The sequence below is a fragment of the Nicotiana tomentosiformis genome, chromosome 3, assembly GCF_000390325.3.
Source record: "Nicotiana tomentosiformis chromosome 3, ASM39032v3, whole genome shotgun sequence".
NCBI classification, from domain to species: domain Eukaryota; kingdom Viridiplantae; phylum Streptophyta; class Magnoliopsida; order Solanales; family Solanaceae; genus Nicotiana; species Nicotiana tomentosiformis.
The window spans coordinates 138980580-139002572 of NC_090814.1; the positions used below are offsets into that span (position 1 = coordinate 138980580).

Below are 21993 nucleotides of genomic sequence, written 5' to 3' on the forward strand. Positions count from 1 at the left end.
AACAGCGTCCTAACATTTCAGGTGGCCATGTGATTATAGCCGCAAGTATAGGTTTAATTATCTCTAGATAAAATAAGTAAAATGAAAAAAATGTACATCTGTTAGCAGCCATGGAAATGACGGTCACGGCTCTGTTATAGCTGAGCAATTATGGTCGTGAAGAAGAGAGGAGAAAAAAGAATGAAGCCACCGACTCTACGAAACTGAGAAAATAAAATCTTATATTCACTTCAATGAGAGTGCAGTGATTATACACACAACTACAGCATTAACAACCTTCCTAACTAACATTTACCACCTAACTAACTTTTTAACAACTAACTCTACCCTTTTAACTTAACTATAGTATAGTCAGCTTGGTTAAACATAGTCAACACTCCCCTCAAGCTCACAGTCGAATACAGATTCTTCACCCCTAGATTATGCAGCAAATGATCATGTTGTGTTTTTGCAAGGCTCTTTGTAAGTATATCTGCAAGTTGCTCCTTGGTAGAGACATGATTCATTTGTACCATACCCTGTAATATTCTTTCTCTTACGAAATGACAATCTATATCAATATGTTTTGTTCTCTCATGAAATATAGGATTGGCAGCACTCGGAATTGCAGCCTTGCTATCACACCTCAATTGTACTGGCAGCTGAATCTCAACTCCAAGCTCTCTGAACAGACCAATAAGCCAATAAGCCAATAAGCCAAGTAATTTATGTTGTGCATGTAGCCATACTTCTAAACTCAGCTTCAGTTGAATTTCTTGACACTCTTTCTTGTTTCTTTGACTTCCATGAGACTAATGCATCCCCAAACTTCACTGGATAACCTGTTAGAGACCTTCTTGTCTGAAGACAAGCTCCCCAGTATGAGTCACAACTCACAATAGGCTAGCAATTGGTTAGAGCTCTTTACAGGCATAAGCAACCCTAGTCCAGGTGCTTCTTTTATGTACTTGACCACTCTTAAGGCAACTTCCATATGACACTATAAGAAAATCACGTATTACATGGGAATTTCCCTGGGGATTATATAGAAACATTCGCAGGAAATTAAGTTTCCTGCGGATTTTCCTTCTGAAAAAATCCGATGAAAAAACCTTCGTGGGTAACTATTACCTGCGAATTTTATAAATCCCCAGATAATGTACCTGGAGATTTTTTATCCGTGTGTAAATTACCTGGAATTTTAAATCTGCATATAAATTACTTGCGGATTGTTTCGTAAGAAATTCTAATAATTCACATGAAATTTTTGGTAAAACTTTATGAAAGTTAGGAAGTAGTTTTCTTGCTGATTTTAACATCCTCACCCCATATTTGTTTGTATATGAACCCACACACCCTGGCACCACAATATTATTTTTATTTAGTAATTACTCTTTCTCATTAACTATTATTATTAATTATTATTAATTTTCTAAACATATTTGCAACCACCCCCTCCTTTTTTTTTTATTTATATTTTCTAATTATCTTATCTTAACTTAAATACAAGTTTATCACTTATACCAATATACTTCTACCATCGAAGCTCATTACCAGTTCACGACTGGACGCACCAACGTGCTGAGCTTATAAAGTGGAGAATCTCACATCTCTTGTCCAATGTGAGACAAAGATGTCCCCACGGTAATTTCTCTCCCAACATACTACTATTTTTATGTTTTCCTCTTCTTCTTCTTCTTCAATTTTTTTTTTTTTTGAAAAAGGATGCATTAATTAGAGATTTCATAATCAAATGAAAAAATCTTTTTAGATGTAAAAGCAAGTGAATTGAATTATAATTATATTACTTTTAATTTTATTTTCTTTAAAAGTTTTATTTATATTCTTGGTCTACCACATTAATTTCCTTTTTATATAAAAACATACATTAATTAAAAATAATAGTTAGACATGATAATTGGTAAGCATTATTTTGTTAATCCTAACGTATACAAGATTAATTTATTTTAATAATATAAGAAGTTAATCAAGATCGATGATGTTAAAAAGTAGAATTATATAAACACTTGAATTGTATTAAAAGGTAGATGATGTTAAAAAGAGAATTATATAATCAAGATAGATATTGTTGGGTATTTGTGATAGTTTTTAGAACTTGTGGGTATAAGTCATGTTTCATATTTTTTTTAAAAAAAAGTAAAATATGTTTTGAAAACTGATGTCCAAGTACATTTTTTATAATGACCCGACCGGTCGTTTTGAGTATTACAACCATGTTCCCCCATTTACTCCTCAATTTATGATTTATAGTTGTTATATGACTTGTCGGAGTAATTGGTTCGGGTCCGATGAAGTTTTGAAATGAGTTGAGACACTTAGTCTCCAAGATGAAAACTTAAGTTGAAAAGGTTGACCGGATGTTAACTTATATGTAAACGACCCCGGAATAGAATTTTGATAATTCCAATAGCTCCGTATGGTGATTTTGGACTTAGGAGCATGTCTGAAAAATTATTTGGAAGACCGTAGTTAAATTAGGCTTGAAATGGCTAAAATAAAAATTTAAGTTTGGAAGTTTGACCGGGGAGTTGACTTTTTGATATCGGGGTCGGAATCCGATTCTGGAAATTTGAATAGTTTTGTTATGTCTTTTATGATTTGTGTGCAATATTTTAGGTCAATCGGACTTGATTTGATAGGTTTCGGCATCGAATGTAGAAGTTGAAAATTCTTAATTTCATTAAGCTTGAATTGAGGTATGATTCGTGACTTTAGTATTGTTTGATTTGATTTGAGGTTTCGACTAAGTTCGTATGATGTTTTAGGACTTGATGATGTATTTTATTGAGGTCCGGGGGCCTCGGCCCTCGGGCGAGTTTCAGATGGTTAACGGATCAAATTCGGACTTAAGAAAAAATCCGAAAATTTTAGTCTTCTAGTGTACTCACACATGCAGAACTTTGGTCGAGGTGCAAGCTCGCAGGTGCGAGGAGTGGAGCGCAGATGCGGCCAGGCTTGGGGTGGTTAGAGCTCGCAGGTGCAAAGATTTTTCAGCACCTGCGTGGTCACAAGCACGGTGAGGGATTCGCAGTAGCGCACCCGCAGGTGCGCGAGTCGGGGACTTGGCGTGTCTTCCACATAAGCGGTTGCACATGTGCGGATAGGGGGTCACAACTGTGAAAAGCCTGGACAGAATGTTAAAAATAAGGGTCCGCGATTTTGTCTTCATTTCTAACATTTCCAACACGGGTTGAGGCGATATTTTAGCGAGAAACACGGAAAATTTTGAGGTAAGTCACTTATGATCATTGTTAGTCAATAATATTAGATTATCATTGAGTATTTCGACTAGATTACATATTTTTGAGGTGAAATTAGAGGATTTGGGCCTCGGGATTTCAAAATAAGAATTTGAGATTTGGAGGTCGAGTTGATGTCAGAATTTGGTAAATTTAGTATGGTGGTACTCGTGGTTGAATGGGTGTTCATATTTTATAACTTTTATCGGATTCCGAGACGTGGGTCCCACGGGCGATTTTTGACTTAAATTTCGAACTTTGTTGGAAAATTAGTATTTTCGTATGGAATTAATTTCGATAAATTGTATTGTTTTAATCGAATTAATTATGACTAGATTCGAAGTTTTCGGAGACCAATCCGCGAAGCAAAGTCATAGCGGAGCAAGAAATTATACGGTTTGAGGTAAGTAACACTTCTAAACTTGGTTCTGAGGGTATGAATCTCCGAATTTGGTGTTATATAAATTGTCTGGAGGTGACGCACACGATATGTGACGAGCGTGTGGACGTGCACCATAGAAATTGTGACTTGAATAAATCCTGCGAAGTTGTAAAATTAAAGAATCGTGTTATTATTCGCATATTCTCCACGTGTTAGGAAATTGAGCTGAGACTCGTATTAAAGATCATGATTAGGCTACGTGTCGATATTTTGGGACCCAGAGGGTCGTGATGCTGTTGAATTAATTGTTTTAAAAATTTATATTTCATACTCAGTCATGTTCATCCATTGTGAGGATATTTATGGGATCGGGGCTGCCCGCCTGCAGCAGGACATATCGGGCTATATATATATATATATATATATATATATATATATATATATATATATATATATATATATATATATATATATATATATATATATATATATATATATATATATATTATTATTATTATTATTATTATATGGAACAAGGTTGCCCGCCTGCAGCAGGCCTTATAGGCTTTATCATTATATGGACCGGGGTTGCCCACCTACAGCAGGCCATATCGACTTTATATCACGCTTGGGCTCAAGGAGCCCCTCAGGAGTCTGCACCCCCCACAGTGAGCGTAGATGATTTATATACGGGATGGACTTCCCAGGGCATGGACTTGCCTTATTTGTTTATATTTGTGATGAACTTTCCTGGACATGGATCTTGTCCGAATCATTTATATTTGGGGATAAATTACCCCAGGGCTGGATTGGCCTTATACGGTATTGAATGACTGACTGTCAGTCGATGCGTATATATATATATATATATATATATATATATATATATATATATATATATATGAGATGGAATATCCCTAGGTTGGATTGGCTATAAAAAAGTACCGAGTGACCGAGTGATTAGTGATTGTGAGTACACGAGGTTTTCTACTGAGATGTCATATTCCTCATATCATGCAGTATTGGTCTATCTTACTTGTACTCAGTTTAACGGTCGAACTTGAAAGCATGCCTACATTTCTGTACCGTTATTTCTATACTGGACTATACCTGTGGAGCTCGTCACTACTTTCAGCCCAAAGGTTAGTCTTGTTACTTATTGAGTTGGTTGTACTCATACTACACTTTGCACCTCGTGTGTAGATCCAGGTGCTTTCGGACACACCGGCTGTTAGATTTCAGAGTGCTATCAATCGGAGACTATCAAGTAGCTGCATGGCGTCCGCTGACCTTGACTCTCTTTCTTTCAGTTATTGTACTGTTCTATACTTTCAGACAATATTGATATTAGTCAGATTTTGTTATCATTTAGATGCCCATGTACTCAGTGACACCGGGTTTTGGGAATGTATTAATATCTGTATTTGTGAGATTTTCTGTGGGAATTCAAATATTATGTTTTCAAACTTAAAAGATATTGTGGTTTATTGAGGTTGTCGGCTTGCCTAGTATTGAGATATGCGCCATCACGACATGTTAGGATTTTGGGTCGTGACATTTTCATCTTCAAACAAAACTTCACCCAAATCAGATTTTTCAAAACAAATTTGGAAATCTATGGTCAAACACTAGCTAAGTTTCAATACTGACATTTACAAACTAATATCATTTTATACATACTATAATTAATTTTTATCGTTTTAAATACACGTGAAAAATTGACATACATACATAAAAAGTTAATAAAAGTTAGTTATTTTTTTTAAATGTAATATATTTTTTAATGCTTAGAAATTAAACTTAAATTATGTACTTATGCATAATTTAGTATACAAAATTAATAAAAGTTACATAAATGTTTATAAATATAACATAAATTTTTATGCTTAGAAATTAAACTTAAATTGTGCAATTATGCACAATTCAGTATACTTTATGATGATATTAGCTGAAAATGCTAGATGTAGTCGTATCTTTAGTTTTGTTATATCTTTTTATATCAACCATATTAAAATTTTAATTCTTAAAATAACTAAATTTATGATAATTATTTTGTTATTGAATTTGTTCAAAATATTAATGACTGACTATATTATGCTTAATGACTTGTAATGTTCAATATGAAATATGTATATTATTAGTATTATATAAAGTTATCATTTTAACTATATTTACCTACATAATCGACAAATATATAATAGATAAGATCAATACTGAAGGATGTGTTTTACATATCAAATTTTTGTAGCTTTCAGAAAATATAATTTTAAAATTATCAAATTATATTTTTTTAAAATTTCAAATAATATTTTTTTAAGTATTTAAAGAAATTCAAACTTAAATATGTATCCATAAAATCCTCAGGTAAACTCTCAGATGTTAGATATCTAATTAAATCAACAATAATAAAATTTCTATCTAAATCCCGAGAACAAAAATCCCCAATCAAAATATGAGATAAATCTTAAGGTAAGAAAATCCCCAACTATATCACCAAGAAAAAGTTTGTAGCAAAAATTATATTACTAAAATGCCCATGTAATTTTTCAAATAAGAAAACCCCCAAGTTAATCCCCAAAAAATTATCCTTAGCTGAATCCGTAACAACAACATCTTTAGTAGTTCCCTAGCTAAGACAATCCCCAGGTAAATTCCCCAGCAAAAATCTCTAGCTAAATCCTTAGCAACAACATCCCCATGTAATTCCTCAAATAAGCAAATCCCCAGGTAAATCTCCAAAAAAATATCCCCAAGTAAATTTGCATGTAGCTCTACCTGGGGATTTTCCAACGGATTATCATAGGAAACATTTTCCATTTTCTTCATTTGTTTACCTGCGAATTTTCCTACAGATATGTACTTGCCGATTAATTTTCCCAGGTAATTTCTCAGAAAATATACCTATGATTTTTCTGGAAAAATATTTTTCGCAGGTAAAATATTTTAAATTTAGGAATTTTAATTTTTCTCATAAAAATTCGCAGGTATTATCTACGAATAAAATCCCGATGTAACATTTCCATGTAATTAGCATTTTTCTTGTAGTGTGAGAAACCTTTGGGCTGTGCATGTATTTACTCAGTACTTGAACTGTAAACGCCAGGTCTGGTCTGGTCATGGTGAGATAGAGCAGCTGCCTACTAGCCTCTGATAAGGGCATGCATCCTTGAGATTTTCATCCTTGTTGCTGCTTTGTGTGTGCTTATCATACTCCTCAGATGTCAGCATGTGGTTAAGTTCTAAAGGTGTACTAACTGGCTTAGCTCCTCCAAGTCCAGCTTCAACTATTAGTTCTAGGGCATATTTCCTTTGACACATCACAATACCTTTACTTGATCTTGCAAACTCAATCCCAAGGAAGAACTTTAACTTAGGGTTGGGCATAATACCGTCCGAACCGAAAAAATCCGCCGAATCGTGAATTTTAATTTTTTCGGTTTCGGTTTAATCGGTTATTCGGTCAGTGCACAGTTTTTAAATTATTAAATTTTGGTTTTTCGGTACAGTTTACGATTTTGGTGTTTCGATTTTCGGTTAAACCAAAAAACTAAAATTTTGGGTATTAGTTGAGAAAAATAGGTTTGAACATATGGGTTCTTTTGAGAGTTTAAAACTTATTACCCATCTGAAGCGCAATAGTCCAATACCCATCTGAAGCCCACCTAATTTACCCAAACCTATCTGAAGCCTAACCTAAAACTTACTCACTTAGTGACTTAAGTTATTACCTTCCTTAGAAATCAAAAATTAGGGTTCCTCTTCTAGTCCTCTCACCTCTGTGCGACTGCTGATGCCGACGCCCGACTGCTAACTGCTGTGACGCCTTCTTCCTCAGCTCGTCGCTCATTTTTCTTCCTAAGGTTAGTGGTTACCTCCTTATTCTGAGTTCTGTATTTCTATATCCAATGTTCACTTTTTAGGCATTCATGAATTCCATAATTGAAAACAAAAGTATCAATTTTTATTTTTATTTTCTGAAGATTACTTGCTTGCTTCATTTTCATCATTTTAGATCAGTAGATGGTCTAGTTTTGTTTTGACCAGAGCTGCTTTTTGACATGGACAATTGGAAATTGCTAAGGCCATGGTGGACATTGTTTGTTAATAGTCTCTGGAGACTTATCATTTGAACTATTTATACATCTTAGATTTGCTTTGATGGTAAAGTTCATGAGTCATAATAATGCTCAGTTTTTGTGTTGGAGCCTTTTTCACTGTATATATAACAGAACTCAATCTTATGAGTCGGACCCTTTTCGTACTTATCTAGTTATTATCACTTGTAATTGAAAAGAGAACTTATAGTTATTCTGGCACCAGAACTGGAAGTTTACACGGAACAACGGTGAAAGAACTGGAAGTTTATGACCAAAACAGTGAAAGAATAACCACTGGACTGGAAGTTTATGACCACCGGAAGTAAATCCAAGATATAAAAATCTTGAACCGTTAATAACCGAAAAACTAAACCGAAAATAACCAAACCAAACCTTGAAAAAACTGCACCGAACCGTAAATACTTTTGTTTGATTTAGTTATTAATATTACATAACCAAAAACCGATAAAACGAACCGTACTTTCATAATAACCGACCGAACTGACCGACGTCCATCTTGAATTTGGTTTGCAACTCATCTCTGGTTTTATGTAGAATATATTGACTACTGCTTGTAATTAGTAAGTCATCTACATAGACTAACACCACTGTTATATTACCATTGGTCTTCTTGGTGAAAAGAGAATAGTCATAGTGACTCTCCTGAAATCTCATATGGACCAAAGCCTCTGTCAGCTTTTTGTTCCATTGTCTAGGAGTATGTTTAAGGCCATATAATGACTTGTTGAGTTTGCAGATCTTCATAGTCTCCCCCTATCTAGCAAACCCCTGAGGAATATTCATGTAGACTTTTTCTAACAGATCACCATTCAAAAAAGCATTATGGACATCCATCTGACAGATGATCCAATTCATAGAGGCAGCAGGAGCAACAATGGATCTTACTGTGACCATCTTAGCTACAGGTAAAAAGGTTTATGTATAGACAAGGCCTTCCTGCTCACTATTGCTACACCATGTGCGTCCCAAGGTGATGTAATAAATATGATACTTGTTAATCATTATTTAAATAATTTTAGAATCATAATATAGCTATATATGATGTTTGGATAGAAAATATGAAGTTTAAGAAAAATCGGATTAAAGTTGCGGAAATACCGACTAAGGATTTGTCATGTAACAGAGCTTTTTGAGAAATATATTTCGTGTACTATATGAGGTCTTTTTGGGACATATTATATATAAAATTGAAGGTATTGGAATGTATTTTTCAACGCACTTAATCGTTTATTTATTTGACACCTGGATAAAAAGTTATAAGTATTGAAAGAAGGGCCAATCATAGGGTACCAAGTAGCACCTTTATGACTTTTAAAACAATTGGGATATTTACATCCCATCTCGTCTCTTTCTACAGTTTTCCAGAGAGCTCGCCCAAATAACACCCCTAACTTTACTCTTAATCTCTCTATAAGAGCTTCAAATAATAATATCATCCCGGGCACGGAATCAAGAAGCGATAATATTAAAACGATCCCTACGATGTAAGTATCGCTATATCGCCTCTTTTTTTCTTTGTGGTTTGAGTTTTGGAAGGTACTTCATAGTTAAGAAAACGTGTACTTTCTGTATTTAAGTTTTTAAATATCAAGGAATATTGATAAATTCATTTCCTAATAGTTAAAACTTACGGGACGATGATCGAAAGTCGTGAGTTCGAGTTATTTGATTTGTAGTGGACTGTTTTATGGGTTGTTTCGTGTTGCCTTTGGGCTGTATATTTTTCTATAATTTAATGGAGTTTTTGAGGATAAATGGTGTGGAGAAATACCATATAATGACAGAATGGTGGTCTGGTCGTTCGTCGTTACATTATTTTTGTTGTTTGACACTACTTTGGTTGTCGTTTTATGTATGAAGTGATTAGGGTGTGTGGGCTATTTTGTGGTATATTGTGATGGAGATAAGGTTGGAAAATGATGCTTATATGTTATTATTGTTGTGTTCTTATTGTTGTTGGTATATGGTATTGGAGGAGGGCCTAGTTACCGGGGAGATGCTGCCCAAATTTACGTAAACGAGCTACTAGTTTAAGTTGTGGACTTAGCATTTACTCAACACTAATTTTAAATCTCCTAATGCTGTGGTAGATTGGATTGAGTTGTTTGAAAAATTTCTTGGAAGGTATTAAGGACTCAACGGAGTTAAGGTATGTAAAGGCTATCCATTCTTTCTTTTTGGCATGATCCAAATGATACATACGAAACGAGCAAAATACGCAACTTTCATAAATGAATCTATTAATAGAAATACTAGGGGTATCTATATTCTTGATTACCTATGTGAATTATTATTATATCCTCTATTTATGGGTCTCAGAAAAATACGTATTTGATAAAGTTTGTCTGAAAGGCATATTGATTTTATGATATTCCAGAAATCTTATTAACGTATTTCTTATGCATTTCATGCATTTATACATGTACATTGAACCAAGACCAGAAGGCGTTATATACGCGTATATTATATGTATATGGGATATGGGAAAAGGTTAAGGCGTTATATACGCACCACCACGTGATCAGCAGGTATACGTTGATGATTTTGCCCACAGTGGCTGAGATGATATAATGGGATGCCCTTAGAAGCTTGATGATGTTATATACGCATATACCTATGCATGGTATGACATTTATAGGCACATGCATGACATTATAAATTTTCATGATTCACAGAGCTATTCAGAATTACAGGTTGAGTTCTTTACTCCATGTTTCTCTCATGTCTATTATTTACTGATTTTCATTCCTTACATACTCGGTACATTATTTGTGCTGACGTCCCTTTTGCCTGGGGACGCTGTGTTTCATGCACGCAGGTCCCGATAGACAGGTTGAGAGTTCTCCTAGTAGGCTATCAGCTCAGCAGAAGGTGTTTGTGCACTCCACTTGCTCCGGAGTTGCCTATTTGGTCAGTATGATTTGAATATATATTGATTGGTATGGCGGGGGCCACCGGGTGCCCGTCGCGGCCCATCTGTTTGGGTCGTGACAGAAGTGGTACCAGAGCAGTTCTGTCCTAGGGAGTCTACAAGCCGTGTCTAGTAGAGTCTTGTTTATAGGTGTGTTTTGCACCACACTTATAAGCAGGAGGCTACATGACATTTAGGACTGTCACTCTTTCTTCTTATTCTAGATCGTATGGTAGAGCTCAGTTGTAAGAAATTCAAATTCCTAAATTATATTTTATTCGTTATACAGCGACATCTACTTTCAGAATGACAGTTGGTAAGAGATTGAATGTGGCTGTGGAAGAGTTGAGTCAGAGGAACTCGATTTTGTGTCATGCTTATGATGAGTAAATGTAAGGCCTTTAGTAGATATGTGTGTACTACGACGTGTGAGCCTCTTGATAAGGATCCCTAAGGCATGAATATTTATCTACCCCTATGGTAAAAAGTAACGAGAGAATCAGAAGGTAGATACAAGTTTCAACAAGTAGAAGAAGCTAGGTGAAGAAGGATATGAGGTACCCAGTTAGTGAAGATTATCTGTATTTACAATTCAGGCAGAGAAATATAAACATTCGGAGTTACTTTCAACAGTAACAGAGATATATACAATTGGTCATACCTATCTCAATTATGTCCTATGAGAGCTAACAAATATAATTTAAGAGAAGGGTGGGATATCAGCGTCCAGCCGGGGTTAGAGTGACCCAAATTTTTGGATGGATTGTTATCATTAGCTCACATTTCCGAGGGATATTGCAAACATGGTAATGGTTCTCCTTGTGAGACACCCAGATGGTACACTCTAGAATAGTACAATCAGATATGAATACTAGAATGTTCAGAAATTTTAGAAGATTGGCATTGGAATCCTAGAAGGGATAAATATTTACCTTTGTATGGCTCTCGTCCCTAGTAAAAAGAGAATGTTAGGCATTTCGAAGAGCCAGTGAGATGAAGCAAGTGGAGCTAAAAGTGAAGGAACATTTTGAAGAAGTTTTCATAGTAATGTGATAGACAGAAATATTAGTAGGAGAATAAGAAGAAAGTAAATGAAGCATTATGAGTAAGATGTGATAAATGGATGATAACGGTACATCAAAATATGACAGGACTATAGATTCCATAGTCAAGTGAAGGAAAAGACAAGAAGTCACAATCCTTGAGACAATAAAAGAATATAAGCCATAAAGTCATGTCCCAATTTCAAGAAATGAGTTGGTGACTCATACATGATTACCAGAAGGAAAAGTTAGACCTCGGAGTAATAGAAATTAGTATGGGCTAGTGAATACAATAAACTGAACATGAATTCGGGATCGAAGGATTTGATAATAGTTGTCATCGTGAGAATTTCAGAGGTCGCATTGCGACGATAATTGAATGGACAACAGAAGAATAGCCTTTAAATGTCATTCAGGAAGACGCTTCCCTAAAACAAGCGTTGTGAGCAGAGTTAAGCTAAGGGACTAAGTGTGACAGTTACACTAGGTGTCACCTTTGTGTGTAAGAAATTAAATTATCCCTGGTACAGAAGGGTTACCGCAAGGCAAGTAAGAGTCCATAAAGATGTGAAAAGACGCCAAGTATGAAGAGGTGAAGCATTTATAGGTAAATCTTCATAGCAATAAATGTTAGTACTTCCCTAAAGGGGGGAAGATGGTGTGATATGGTATTAAGTCGGAGTTATGTGGTTAAGGTAACTATGAAATAGTAAAGAAAGAATGTGGTAGAATTGCGAAAGGAATGAGATTGCATTTATTCAGATCCTACGGATATGATACTACTCTGGAACATTATGAAAGCATAACGACGGGGAGAGACAGTACGGATTCCATCACTAGATGTTATTGATAAATAAGTGCAAATAAACACTGGATACATAAGGAGCCAATGTACGGGATAAGTTAAGACAAAGGATATAACCCACGAGAGATTACGCAGAATATAGATATGATAATGGACTAACGTGTAGTTAGTAGTTGATTTAGGAAGAGCCTAGCCATGACTTAACAAGAGGGTACCGACAAATCAACAGGTTGTGCAAGATAAACATAGCGAAACCCAACATAGGGAATTCAGTCTCGCAAATATGATGACATCGTAATCCTTGAGAAATATTCAAATAGGAGTTGGGGTTGTTAAAGGTACCGTATAAGTGTTACGAAAAAAATATGGTGCCACTGAGAAGTCAGTCAAAATATTTAGTATAGAATCAACCTTACGAGCATAAGGGCGTGGAGGTAAGTAATTAAGGATAATTATAGGCGAGTAAGAACGTCAAAAATCCTTTCGGGTATACGATGTAATAAGCTCGCAACTTTACAGAAGACAAAAGGGTCTCTCTTAAGTACTACAAATAAAGACTAGCTGGGGGATAAAGGAAGAAGGCTTCAACTTAAGCATAGTGACATAAGGAAGAAATGGTCTTGTAACAACAGTCTCATAACAACATTGTATGCACTCCATAAGAAAGTGGTACATATCGTGACTAATGAACGAGAAGAAAAAAAAAATTCAAAAGATGATATTTGAGATCATATGAGTTACAGGAAATTCCAGTATTTGTGGGCAATGAAATAAGCCATGTATTCATGCAACAAGTGGCAAAATGGCCACGAAAAGTAATTGCTTATATTTAAAGATAACTAAGAAAGCAGGAGAAGAATTACCCAACCCACGATTTAGAGTTAGCCGCGGTGATTCATGCACTAAATATGTGGAGGCACTATTTGTATAGCATTCATGTTGATATCTATACGGATCATAAGAGCCTTCAATATATCTTCAATCAAAAAGAATTGAATGTATGCCAAAGGCGATGGTTGGAGCTACTAAAAGACTATGATGTTGATGTTTTATACCATCCAGGAAAGGTGAATATAGTAGCCGACTCCCTCAACCGTAGATCTATGGGTAGCATGTCATATTTACAGTTAGATAAGTGTGGGATAGCCCATGAGATTTATCAGTTAGCTAGTCTTAGAGTTCGATTGCTGGACTCAGGTGATACCGGAGTTACTATTCAGTACACGACAAAATCCTCTTTAGTAACTAAAGTGAAGGAACGCCAGTATGAGGATCTTGTGCTAGCTCATTACAGAGATACATCCCCTCAAAAGGAGAATACACCATTTGAGATTACAGGAGATGGAGTTCTCAGATATCGAGGTCGATTATGTGTTCTAACGTGGCAAGTTTATGTCAGCAGGTTATGGGAGAAGCTCACTATTCTCGTTATTCTATTCATGCAGAAGAGACGAAGATGTATCATGATATCAGGGAAAGATACTTATGGGACGGAATGAAGAAGGATATAGCAGAGTTTGTTGCTCAGTGCCCTAATTATCAGCAGGTTAAGATTGAGAAACAGAAACCCGGTGGATTATTACAGGCTATAGAGATTCCGACTTGGAAATGGGAAGTGATTATTATGGATTTCATCATAGGCTTATGTTACAACCCATGTTTTCGTACGTACGAGTACGTCGTAAGTCAATTGATGTAAGCTCAAAAATGAAATCATATTTGAAAAGTTTATAAAGTAAGTTAATCATATTACCACAGAGGTTACAAATATTGAAGATCATGAATAACAAGTACAAAGATGGTTGGAAGGTTCAGAAGCTAAAGGAATTGAAAAATAAATAATGTTTTGTCGAACGTCGACAAATTGGGAATGTTATAACATGTACTTTTGGAGTGAGACCAGGGTGTTTAAATTGATAAGGAGGTTATTTTATGAGTTATGTTAGTTGCATGATAGTCGTGTGTTGTTTTGAAGTCAAGCGAGTGGTGGAACAAAAGTCGATGAAAGTCATCACAAGTTACGTTCATGAGTTTTACTGAAACTTTGGGTCAAATGTAACTGCCATGTTCTCCCAATATACGTAGAGTTATGGGGTGTTCCACCCATCAAATTAAAGATCTATGAGTCTATTTTCTAACGCATTAAACCGTTTGTCAATACGATATTGGATTAGAGAGATATGGGCATTGTTCCGAGACTGCGCAGACTGTCACCTACTTGCTTAAACGAGAATCCAAAACTAGGCCTGTTCGGGTCGTCCAAATATGGGCCAGTTTGGGTAAAATAATAGGATTATAATAGGGTAAAATAACCAGACTTAATCTCTGCAAAACTCCTCCCAAATATTTTCCCCAAACCCCAATTGATTTTCTCTCCCTTTCAAGTTCTAATTGGAGGTAAAGCCTAGAGTTTGAAGAACCAAAATAGGAGCCGAGTTATCCAACAAATAAGGCAAGTTTACTGCTCTCTTTCATCCATTTTTTTTCTGCTGTATATTCATAGTAAGTCGTTCTATATTTGTAAGAACTCACGGGACGGTGATCGGAAGCCGTGAGTTTGAGTTATTCACTTGTAGCGGACTGTTTTGTGAACTGTTTGGTGGTGCTGTTGGGCAGCGTGTTTTACTACTGTTTTGTGGAGTTTTGGAGGAGGAAGGGTGTGGAAAAACACCACATAAATGCAGGATGTTGGGCTGGTCGTTCATCGTAACAATTTTGGGTTGTTGACACTACTACGGTAGTCATTTTGTGTATGAAGAGATTGGGGTGTGTTGGGATATTTTGTAGTATTGTGTGGTGTTTATAAGGTTGGAAACTAATGTATATATGTTGTTATTGTTGTTTTTGGTGTTGTGGTGTTATCTTGAATTTGGAGGAAGTAAGGATTATAGGGGAGATGCTGTCCGTTTTAATACAAAATAAGCTTGTCGTTCGTTGTGCGTTAGTTGTACCTTTCGTAACTTAATGATAGTATTATTATCGTTATTGTAGATTAAGGTGAGAAGAGGCGAGTTCAAGTTGGTGATTGGAAAGATTGTGATAAGGTATGTTAAGGCTAAACCTTTCTTCATTTTAGCATGATCTCGTAACTACATGAGTTTGATAACGAGGCATAAAGAGAAGTTCGTATTCCTGAATTTATTCACATTATCCTAGTCTCAGAAGTTACAGTATTCTCCCTTATCGGGACTTCATATTCAGTTTAGTATTGTCTTATTTCAGCTAAGAGAGCAGAGAATGTGTGTGTGTATGTGTGTGTGTGTATATATATATATATATATATATATATATATATATATATATATATATATATATATATATATATATATATATACAGTGTTACAGTATTTTTTACCACCATCGAGCTATAATCGGTGGGCAGGCCCCTATTGGAAAACCTCTGATCAGATGGTAAGTTATATACCGAGCCTACTGTGGCCGAGCGCCTATGAGCGAGCCCAGAATGGCCGAGATACAGAGCCTAGTATGGCCGAGCGCCTATGAGCGAGCCTACTACGGCAGGGCAGTTACACATACCGAGCCTTATAGGGCCGGACAACTATTTTACATACTATATGGAGAGAGTTGAGTCAGTATCAGCAGGTAAGCATATCTTCAGATTATTTTTGACTCCCAGTTACATTCCGTTATTATATCATCAATTCAGTTTCAGCTTTCAGTTATTTTGTTTCCTTACATACTCAGTACATTATTTGTACTGACGTCCCTTTGCTGGGGACGCTGCATTTTATGCTTGCAGGTCCTGATAGATAGCTGGATAGACCTTCCCAGTAGACAGAGCCAAATATCAGCTTGGTTGGTAAGCTCCACTTCCCCGGAGTTACCAGGTCTATACCTTGGAGTCCGTTTTATATATATACAGGTCTGATGGGTAGGTCGAGGCCCTGTCCCGACCATGATATAGTTCAACTATCTCTAGAGGCTTGTAGACAAGTCCTGTATAGTTTGTATAACAGTAGATGTTCACGGCGACCTTGTCAGTCTGCACACACACACACACACACACACACACACACACACACACACACATATATATATATATATATATATATAATGTTTACCCCTTAGATGAGACAGACGATATTTTCAAATGATTCAGAATATGGCCTCATCGGCCTAGGTTGAGGGTTATTCCTCTAGAGTTCACAATTACAGAGTGGTACGCTCGGGCCGAGTATGGTACCGGGTGCCGGCCACGCCCCTTCAGGTTTGGGGCGTGACAGCTTACATCGTACCCAACGTAAGTTCGATTCTATATGGGTTATTGTCAATAGACTTACAAAAGCAGCCCATTTTCTGTCTGTCAAGGCTACTTATTCAGCAGAGGATTATGGAAGGCTTTACATTAGGGAGATAATACAACTTCATGGTGTCCCTATATCTATTATCTCAGATAGAGGTGCTCAATTTACAGCTAATTGCTGGAGGTCCTTACAAAAGGATTGGGGACTCATGTAAGTCTTAGTACATCATTTCATCCCCAGCAAGACGGTCAGGTTGAACGTACTATTCAGACACTGGAGGATATGCTACGGGCTTGTGTGATGGACTTCAGGGGTAGATGGGATGATCATTTTCCATTTATTGAGTACGCATATAATAATAGTTATCATTCTAACATTCAGATGGCTCCATATGAAGCTATTTACATACGGAAGTGTAGGTCACCTATCGGATGGTTTGAGGTTAGGGAAACTAAGTTAGTAGGACCAGAGTTGGTACAATATGCAGTTGAGAAGATTAAGCTTATACGGGAATGACTATTAGCATCTCAGAGTCATCAGAAGTCCTATGCAGATAATCGACGACGAGACTTGGAGTTTCAGGTAGATGACTGGGTATTCCTAAAGGTATCACCGATGAAAGGCGTTATGAGATTCGGTAAGAAATGAAAGCTTAGCCCTCGGTACATTGGACCTTATAAGATTATACGCAGAGTAGGCCAAGTAGCATATGAGTTAGACTTGCCTTCCAAATTGGAGTCTGTACATCCAATATTTCATATGTCTATGATCTGTAGGTGTATTGAAGATCCCTCTAAAGTCATTCCAGTTGACGATGTTCAGGTTACAAAGCAGCTATCATATGAGGAAGCTCCCATTGTTATACAAGATAGACAAATTCAGAGATTAAGAACTAAGGATGTAGCTACGGTTAAAGTACTTTGGATTAACAATAATGTGGATAAGATGACTTGGGAAGCTGAAGAAGAAATGAATACTAGGTATCCTCACTTGTTTCCACTTCCGAAGGAGGATCAAACTAAGACATCACAACCTTTAGGTACGTATATTGTACTTGATTCTTATGTTAGTTATTGTTATTGGTCGTGTGAGGCCATTGGTGTTATTGATGATTGTGGCCCTGTGTGGATTTGTATTATTGGGTTATTGTGTGACAATTTGGTAGTAGTACCGCTACAGAGGAGACTCTGCCAAAAGTTCTATAGATTTCTGGGAGTTTAACATTCGAGGACGAATGTTTCTAGGGGGGAGGATTGTTACACCATATGCGTCCCAAGGTGACGTAATAAATATGAGACTTGTTAATCATTATTTAAATAATTTTAAAATCATAATATGGCTATATATGATGTTTGGATATAAAATATGAAGTTTGAGAAAAATCAGATTAAAGTTGCGGAAACACCGACTAAGGATTTGCCATGTAACAGAGCTTTTTAAGAAATATATTTCGTGTGCTATATGAGGTCTTTTTGGGACATATTATATATCACATTGAAGTTATTGGAATGTAGTTTCCAACGCACTTAACCGTTCATTCATATGACACCTGGATAAAATGATATAAACATTGGAAGAAGGGCCAATCATAGGGTGCCAAGTAGCACCTTTATGACTTTTAAAACAATTGGGATATTTATATCCCATCTCGTCTCTTTCTATAATTTTCCAGATATCTCTCCCAAATAACACCCCTAACTTTACTCTTAAGCTCTCTATAAGATCTTCAAACAATATTATCATCCCGGGCACGGAATCAAGAAACGATAACATTAAAACGATCCCTACAATGTAAGTATCGCTATATCGCCTCTCTTTTTCTTTGTGGTTTGAGTTTTGGAAGGTACTTCATAGTTAAGAAAACGTGTACTTTCTGTATTTAAGTATTTAAATATCAAGGAATATTGATAAATTCATTTCCTAATAGTTAGAACTCACGGGACGGTGATCGAAAGCCGTGAGTTCGAGTTATTTGATTTGTAGTGGACTGTTTTGCGGGCTGTTTTGTGTTGCCTTTGGGCTGTATATTTTTCTACTGTTTAATGGAGTTTTGGAGGATAAATGGTATGGAGAAACACTACATAATGACGGAATGGTGGGTTGGTCGTTCGTCGTTACATTATTTTTGTTGTTTGACATTACTTTGGTTGTCGTTTTATGTATGAAGTGATTAGGGTGTGTGAGCTTCTTTGTGGTATATTGTGATGGAGATAAGGTTGAAAAATGATGCTTACATGTTTTTATTGTTATATTCTTATTGTTGTTGTTATATAGTATTGGAGGAGGGCCTAGTTACAGGGGAGATACTGCCCAAATTTACGTAAACGAGCTACTAGTTTAAGTTGTGGACTTAGCCTTTACTCAATACTGATTTTAAATCTCCTTATGCTGTGGTAGATTGGATTGAGTTGTTTGAAAAATTTCTTGGAAGGTATTAAGGACTCAACAGATTTAAGGTATGTAAAGGCTATCCATTCTTTTCTTTTGGCATGATCCAAATGATACAAACGAAACAAGCAAAATACGTAACTTTCATAAATGACTCTATTCATAGAAATACTAGGGGTGTCTATATTCTTGATTCCCTATGTGAATTATTATTATATCCTCTATTCATGGGTCTCAGAAAAATACGTATTTGATAAAGTTTGTCCGAAAAGCATATTGATTTTATGATATTCGAGAAATCTTATTAACGTATTTCTTATGCATTTCATGCATTTATACATGTACATTGATCCATGACCAGAAGGAGTTATACACGCGTATATTATATGTATATGGGATATGAAAAAAGGTTAAGACGTTATATACGCACCACCACCTGATCAGTTGGTATACGTTGATGATTTTGCCCATAGTAGCCGAGATGATATGATGGGATGCCCTCAGAGGCTTGATGATGTTATGTACACATATACCTATGCATGGTATGGCATTTATACGCACATGCATGATATTATAAATTTTCATGATTCATAGAGCTATTCAGAATTACAGGTTGAGTTCTTTACTCTATATTTCTCTCATGTCTATTATTTACTGATTTTTATTCCTTACTTACTCGGTACATTATTTGTGCTGACGTCCCTTTTGCCTTGGGACACTCCGTTTCATGCCCGCAGGTCCCGATAGACAGGTTGAGAGTTCTCCTAGTAGGCTATCAGCTCAGCAGAAGGTGTTTGTGCACTCCACTTGCTCCGGAGTTTCCTATTTGGTCAGTGTGATTTGAATATGTATTCATTGGTATGGAGGGGCCCTATCCCGACCTTTATGATATTTATGTACTCTTAGAAACTTGTAGACATATGTTATGTATACGGATACTGGTATGGCCTTGTCGGCCTATGTTCTGAGTATATTAAGGATCATGTCGGCCTTATAGGCCAGTACGTCAAATGTATAAGTCGGTATATCAAGTTGGGCCATCCTATATCGAGTATTCCCTTATGTTTTATTCTAGTTATCTCACGTTAGCCTTTCTGGCTCATTTACCTATGATAGTATGATACGAAAGATACGTTACGTTGGGTACTCGGTTGAGTAAGGTACCGGGTGCCCGTCGCGGCCCATCGGTTTGGGTCGTGACAGTAGCCCTTAGCTACCAGTCTTGCTTTGTACCTCTCTATCTCCCCGAAAGCCTTGTACTTGATCTTAAATATTCACTTTCACCTTATAGGCATTTTGTTAGGAGGAAGATCTACCATGCTCCATGTATGATTAGCTTTCTAGGGCCTCAATCTCCAACTGCATTACTTTTATCCACTTTGGTTCCTTGGTTGCTTCAGCAAATGACTTAGGTTCAGTGGTAGAAGAATACACTGTGAGAGCATGGTAGTATGAGGTTGTGATATTGTTATATGTGACATAGGAAGACAGGGGATAGTAGCAAGATGCATTTTTTGAATTGGTTACATAATCTTATAACCAAATATGTGGTCTTCCTATCCTACCAGATCTTCTGAGAGGATGATCATTAGTTGGTTCATATGTGTGCTCAGTAATGCTCCTTTCTCCTGCATTTGTTGGTATTAGCTCAGTGATATGGAGTTTCTCATGAGGACTCTTGGCTTCCTCAGATGGTGCCACATATAGTGCTGAGGCAGACTCCCCAGGTGGTGAACTAGAGGGAGCACCACATGATACTGCTTCATAGGGAACACTGTCACTAGAAGACAACAAGTCAAGAACTGGAAATAGACGAGTGCTTATATCCCTCATATGCATGAAGGGGAATATCTGCTCCTGGAATATGACATTCTTGCTAACAAAGAAAGATTAGTGTGTAGTGAGTACAGTTTATGCCCCCTCTGAGTGGAAGAATACCCCATCATTACAGCAGGTATGGCTCTAGCAACAAATTTGCCATGATCCTTTGGATTGGTTACATACAAGAGGGATCCAAAGATTTTAAGATATGACAAGGAATGTGGATGCAAATAAAGCATTTCAAAGGGATACTTGTTGTGAATGACTCTAGAAGGTAGTCTGTTGATGAGGTACACAACAGTACTTATGCATTCACCCCAGAACTTCAAGGGAACTTGTAACGACCCGACCGGACATTTTGAGTTCTAGCGCGTCGTTCGGCTGTTTGGGGCCATGAGCAGTTTCACTTCAGGTATTATGACTTATACGTGTGGTCGGAATTGAAATTTCGGAAGTTCAGAGTTGATTTGGAAAGAAAATTCTCATTTCGAAAGCTTTAAATTGGAAGAATATATTAAGATTAGATTTTAGAGTAAACGGCCTCGGAATCAGGATTTGAAGGTTCCAGCAGGTTTGTATGATGATTTCAGACTTGGGCATATGTCCGTATCGGGTTTTGGATGACTCGGGAGAGTTTCGGCGCCTATCGTGGAAGTTGGCATTTTAGAAGAATATCATAAATTTGGGTTGAAGTGAATTTCAATATTATCAATGTCCGTTTGGGATTTTCGGGTCTGGAAATAGCTCCGTATAGTGATTTTGGTATTGGGAGCGCGTCCGGAAGTGAATTCGGAGGTCCGTAGGTCATTTTGGGGCCATTTGGCGAAAGTTAGAAATTTGAAGGTTTTTGAGAAGTTTGACCAAAAGTGGCTTTTTGATATCAGGGTCGGAATCTAATTCCGGAGGTTGGAGTAGGTCCATAATGTCAAATGTGACTTGTGTGCAAAATTTGAGGTCAATCGGACATGATTTGATAGGTTTCGACATCGAATGTAGAAGTTGAAATTTCAAAGTTCATTAA

The 21993-nt window shown here is 36.5% G+C and overlaps 1 protein-coding gene across 1 annotated transcript; it reads left to right on the forward strand.

Annotated features, from left to right (window-relative positions):
• Positions 1-8613: 8613 nt before the first annotated feature.
• On the forward strand, positions 8614-20563 carry LOC138908565 (uncharacterized). Its single transcript, XM_070199241.1, has 7 exons — positions 8614-8644; positions 13561-13860; positions 13944-14044; positions 16828-16973; positions 17540-17828; positions 19161-19219; positions 20443-20563. The coding sequence occupies exons 1-7, from the start codon at positions 8614-8616 to the stop codon at positions 20561-20563; spliced, it is 1047 nt and encodes a 348-aa protein (XP_070055342.1).
• Positions 20564-21993: the final 1430 nt, after the last annotated feature.

What these genes read in the sequence shown, in the direction of transcription:
- LOC138908565 (XM_070199241.1), top strand. Translation starts at nt 8,614, where the DNA reads ATGGATCTTACTGTGACCATCTTAGCTACAG. An exon ending in TGGAGTTCTCAGATATCGAG is followed by an intron (nt 13,861 to 13,943) that starts GTCGATTATGTG and finishes CTATTCATGCAG; the next exon opens with AAGAGACGAAGATGTATCAT. An exon ending in AAGGACTCAACAGATTTAAG is followed by an intron (nt 19,220 to 20,442) that starts GTATGTAAAGGC and finishes TTCACCTTATAG; the next exon opens with GCATTTTGTTAGGAGGAAGA.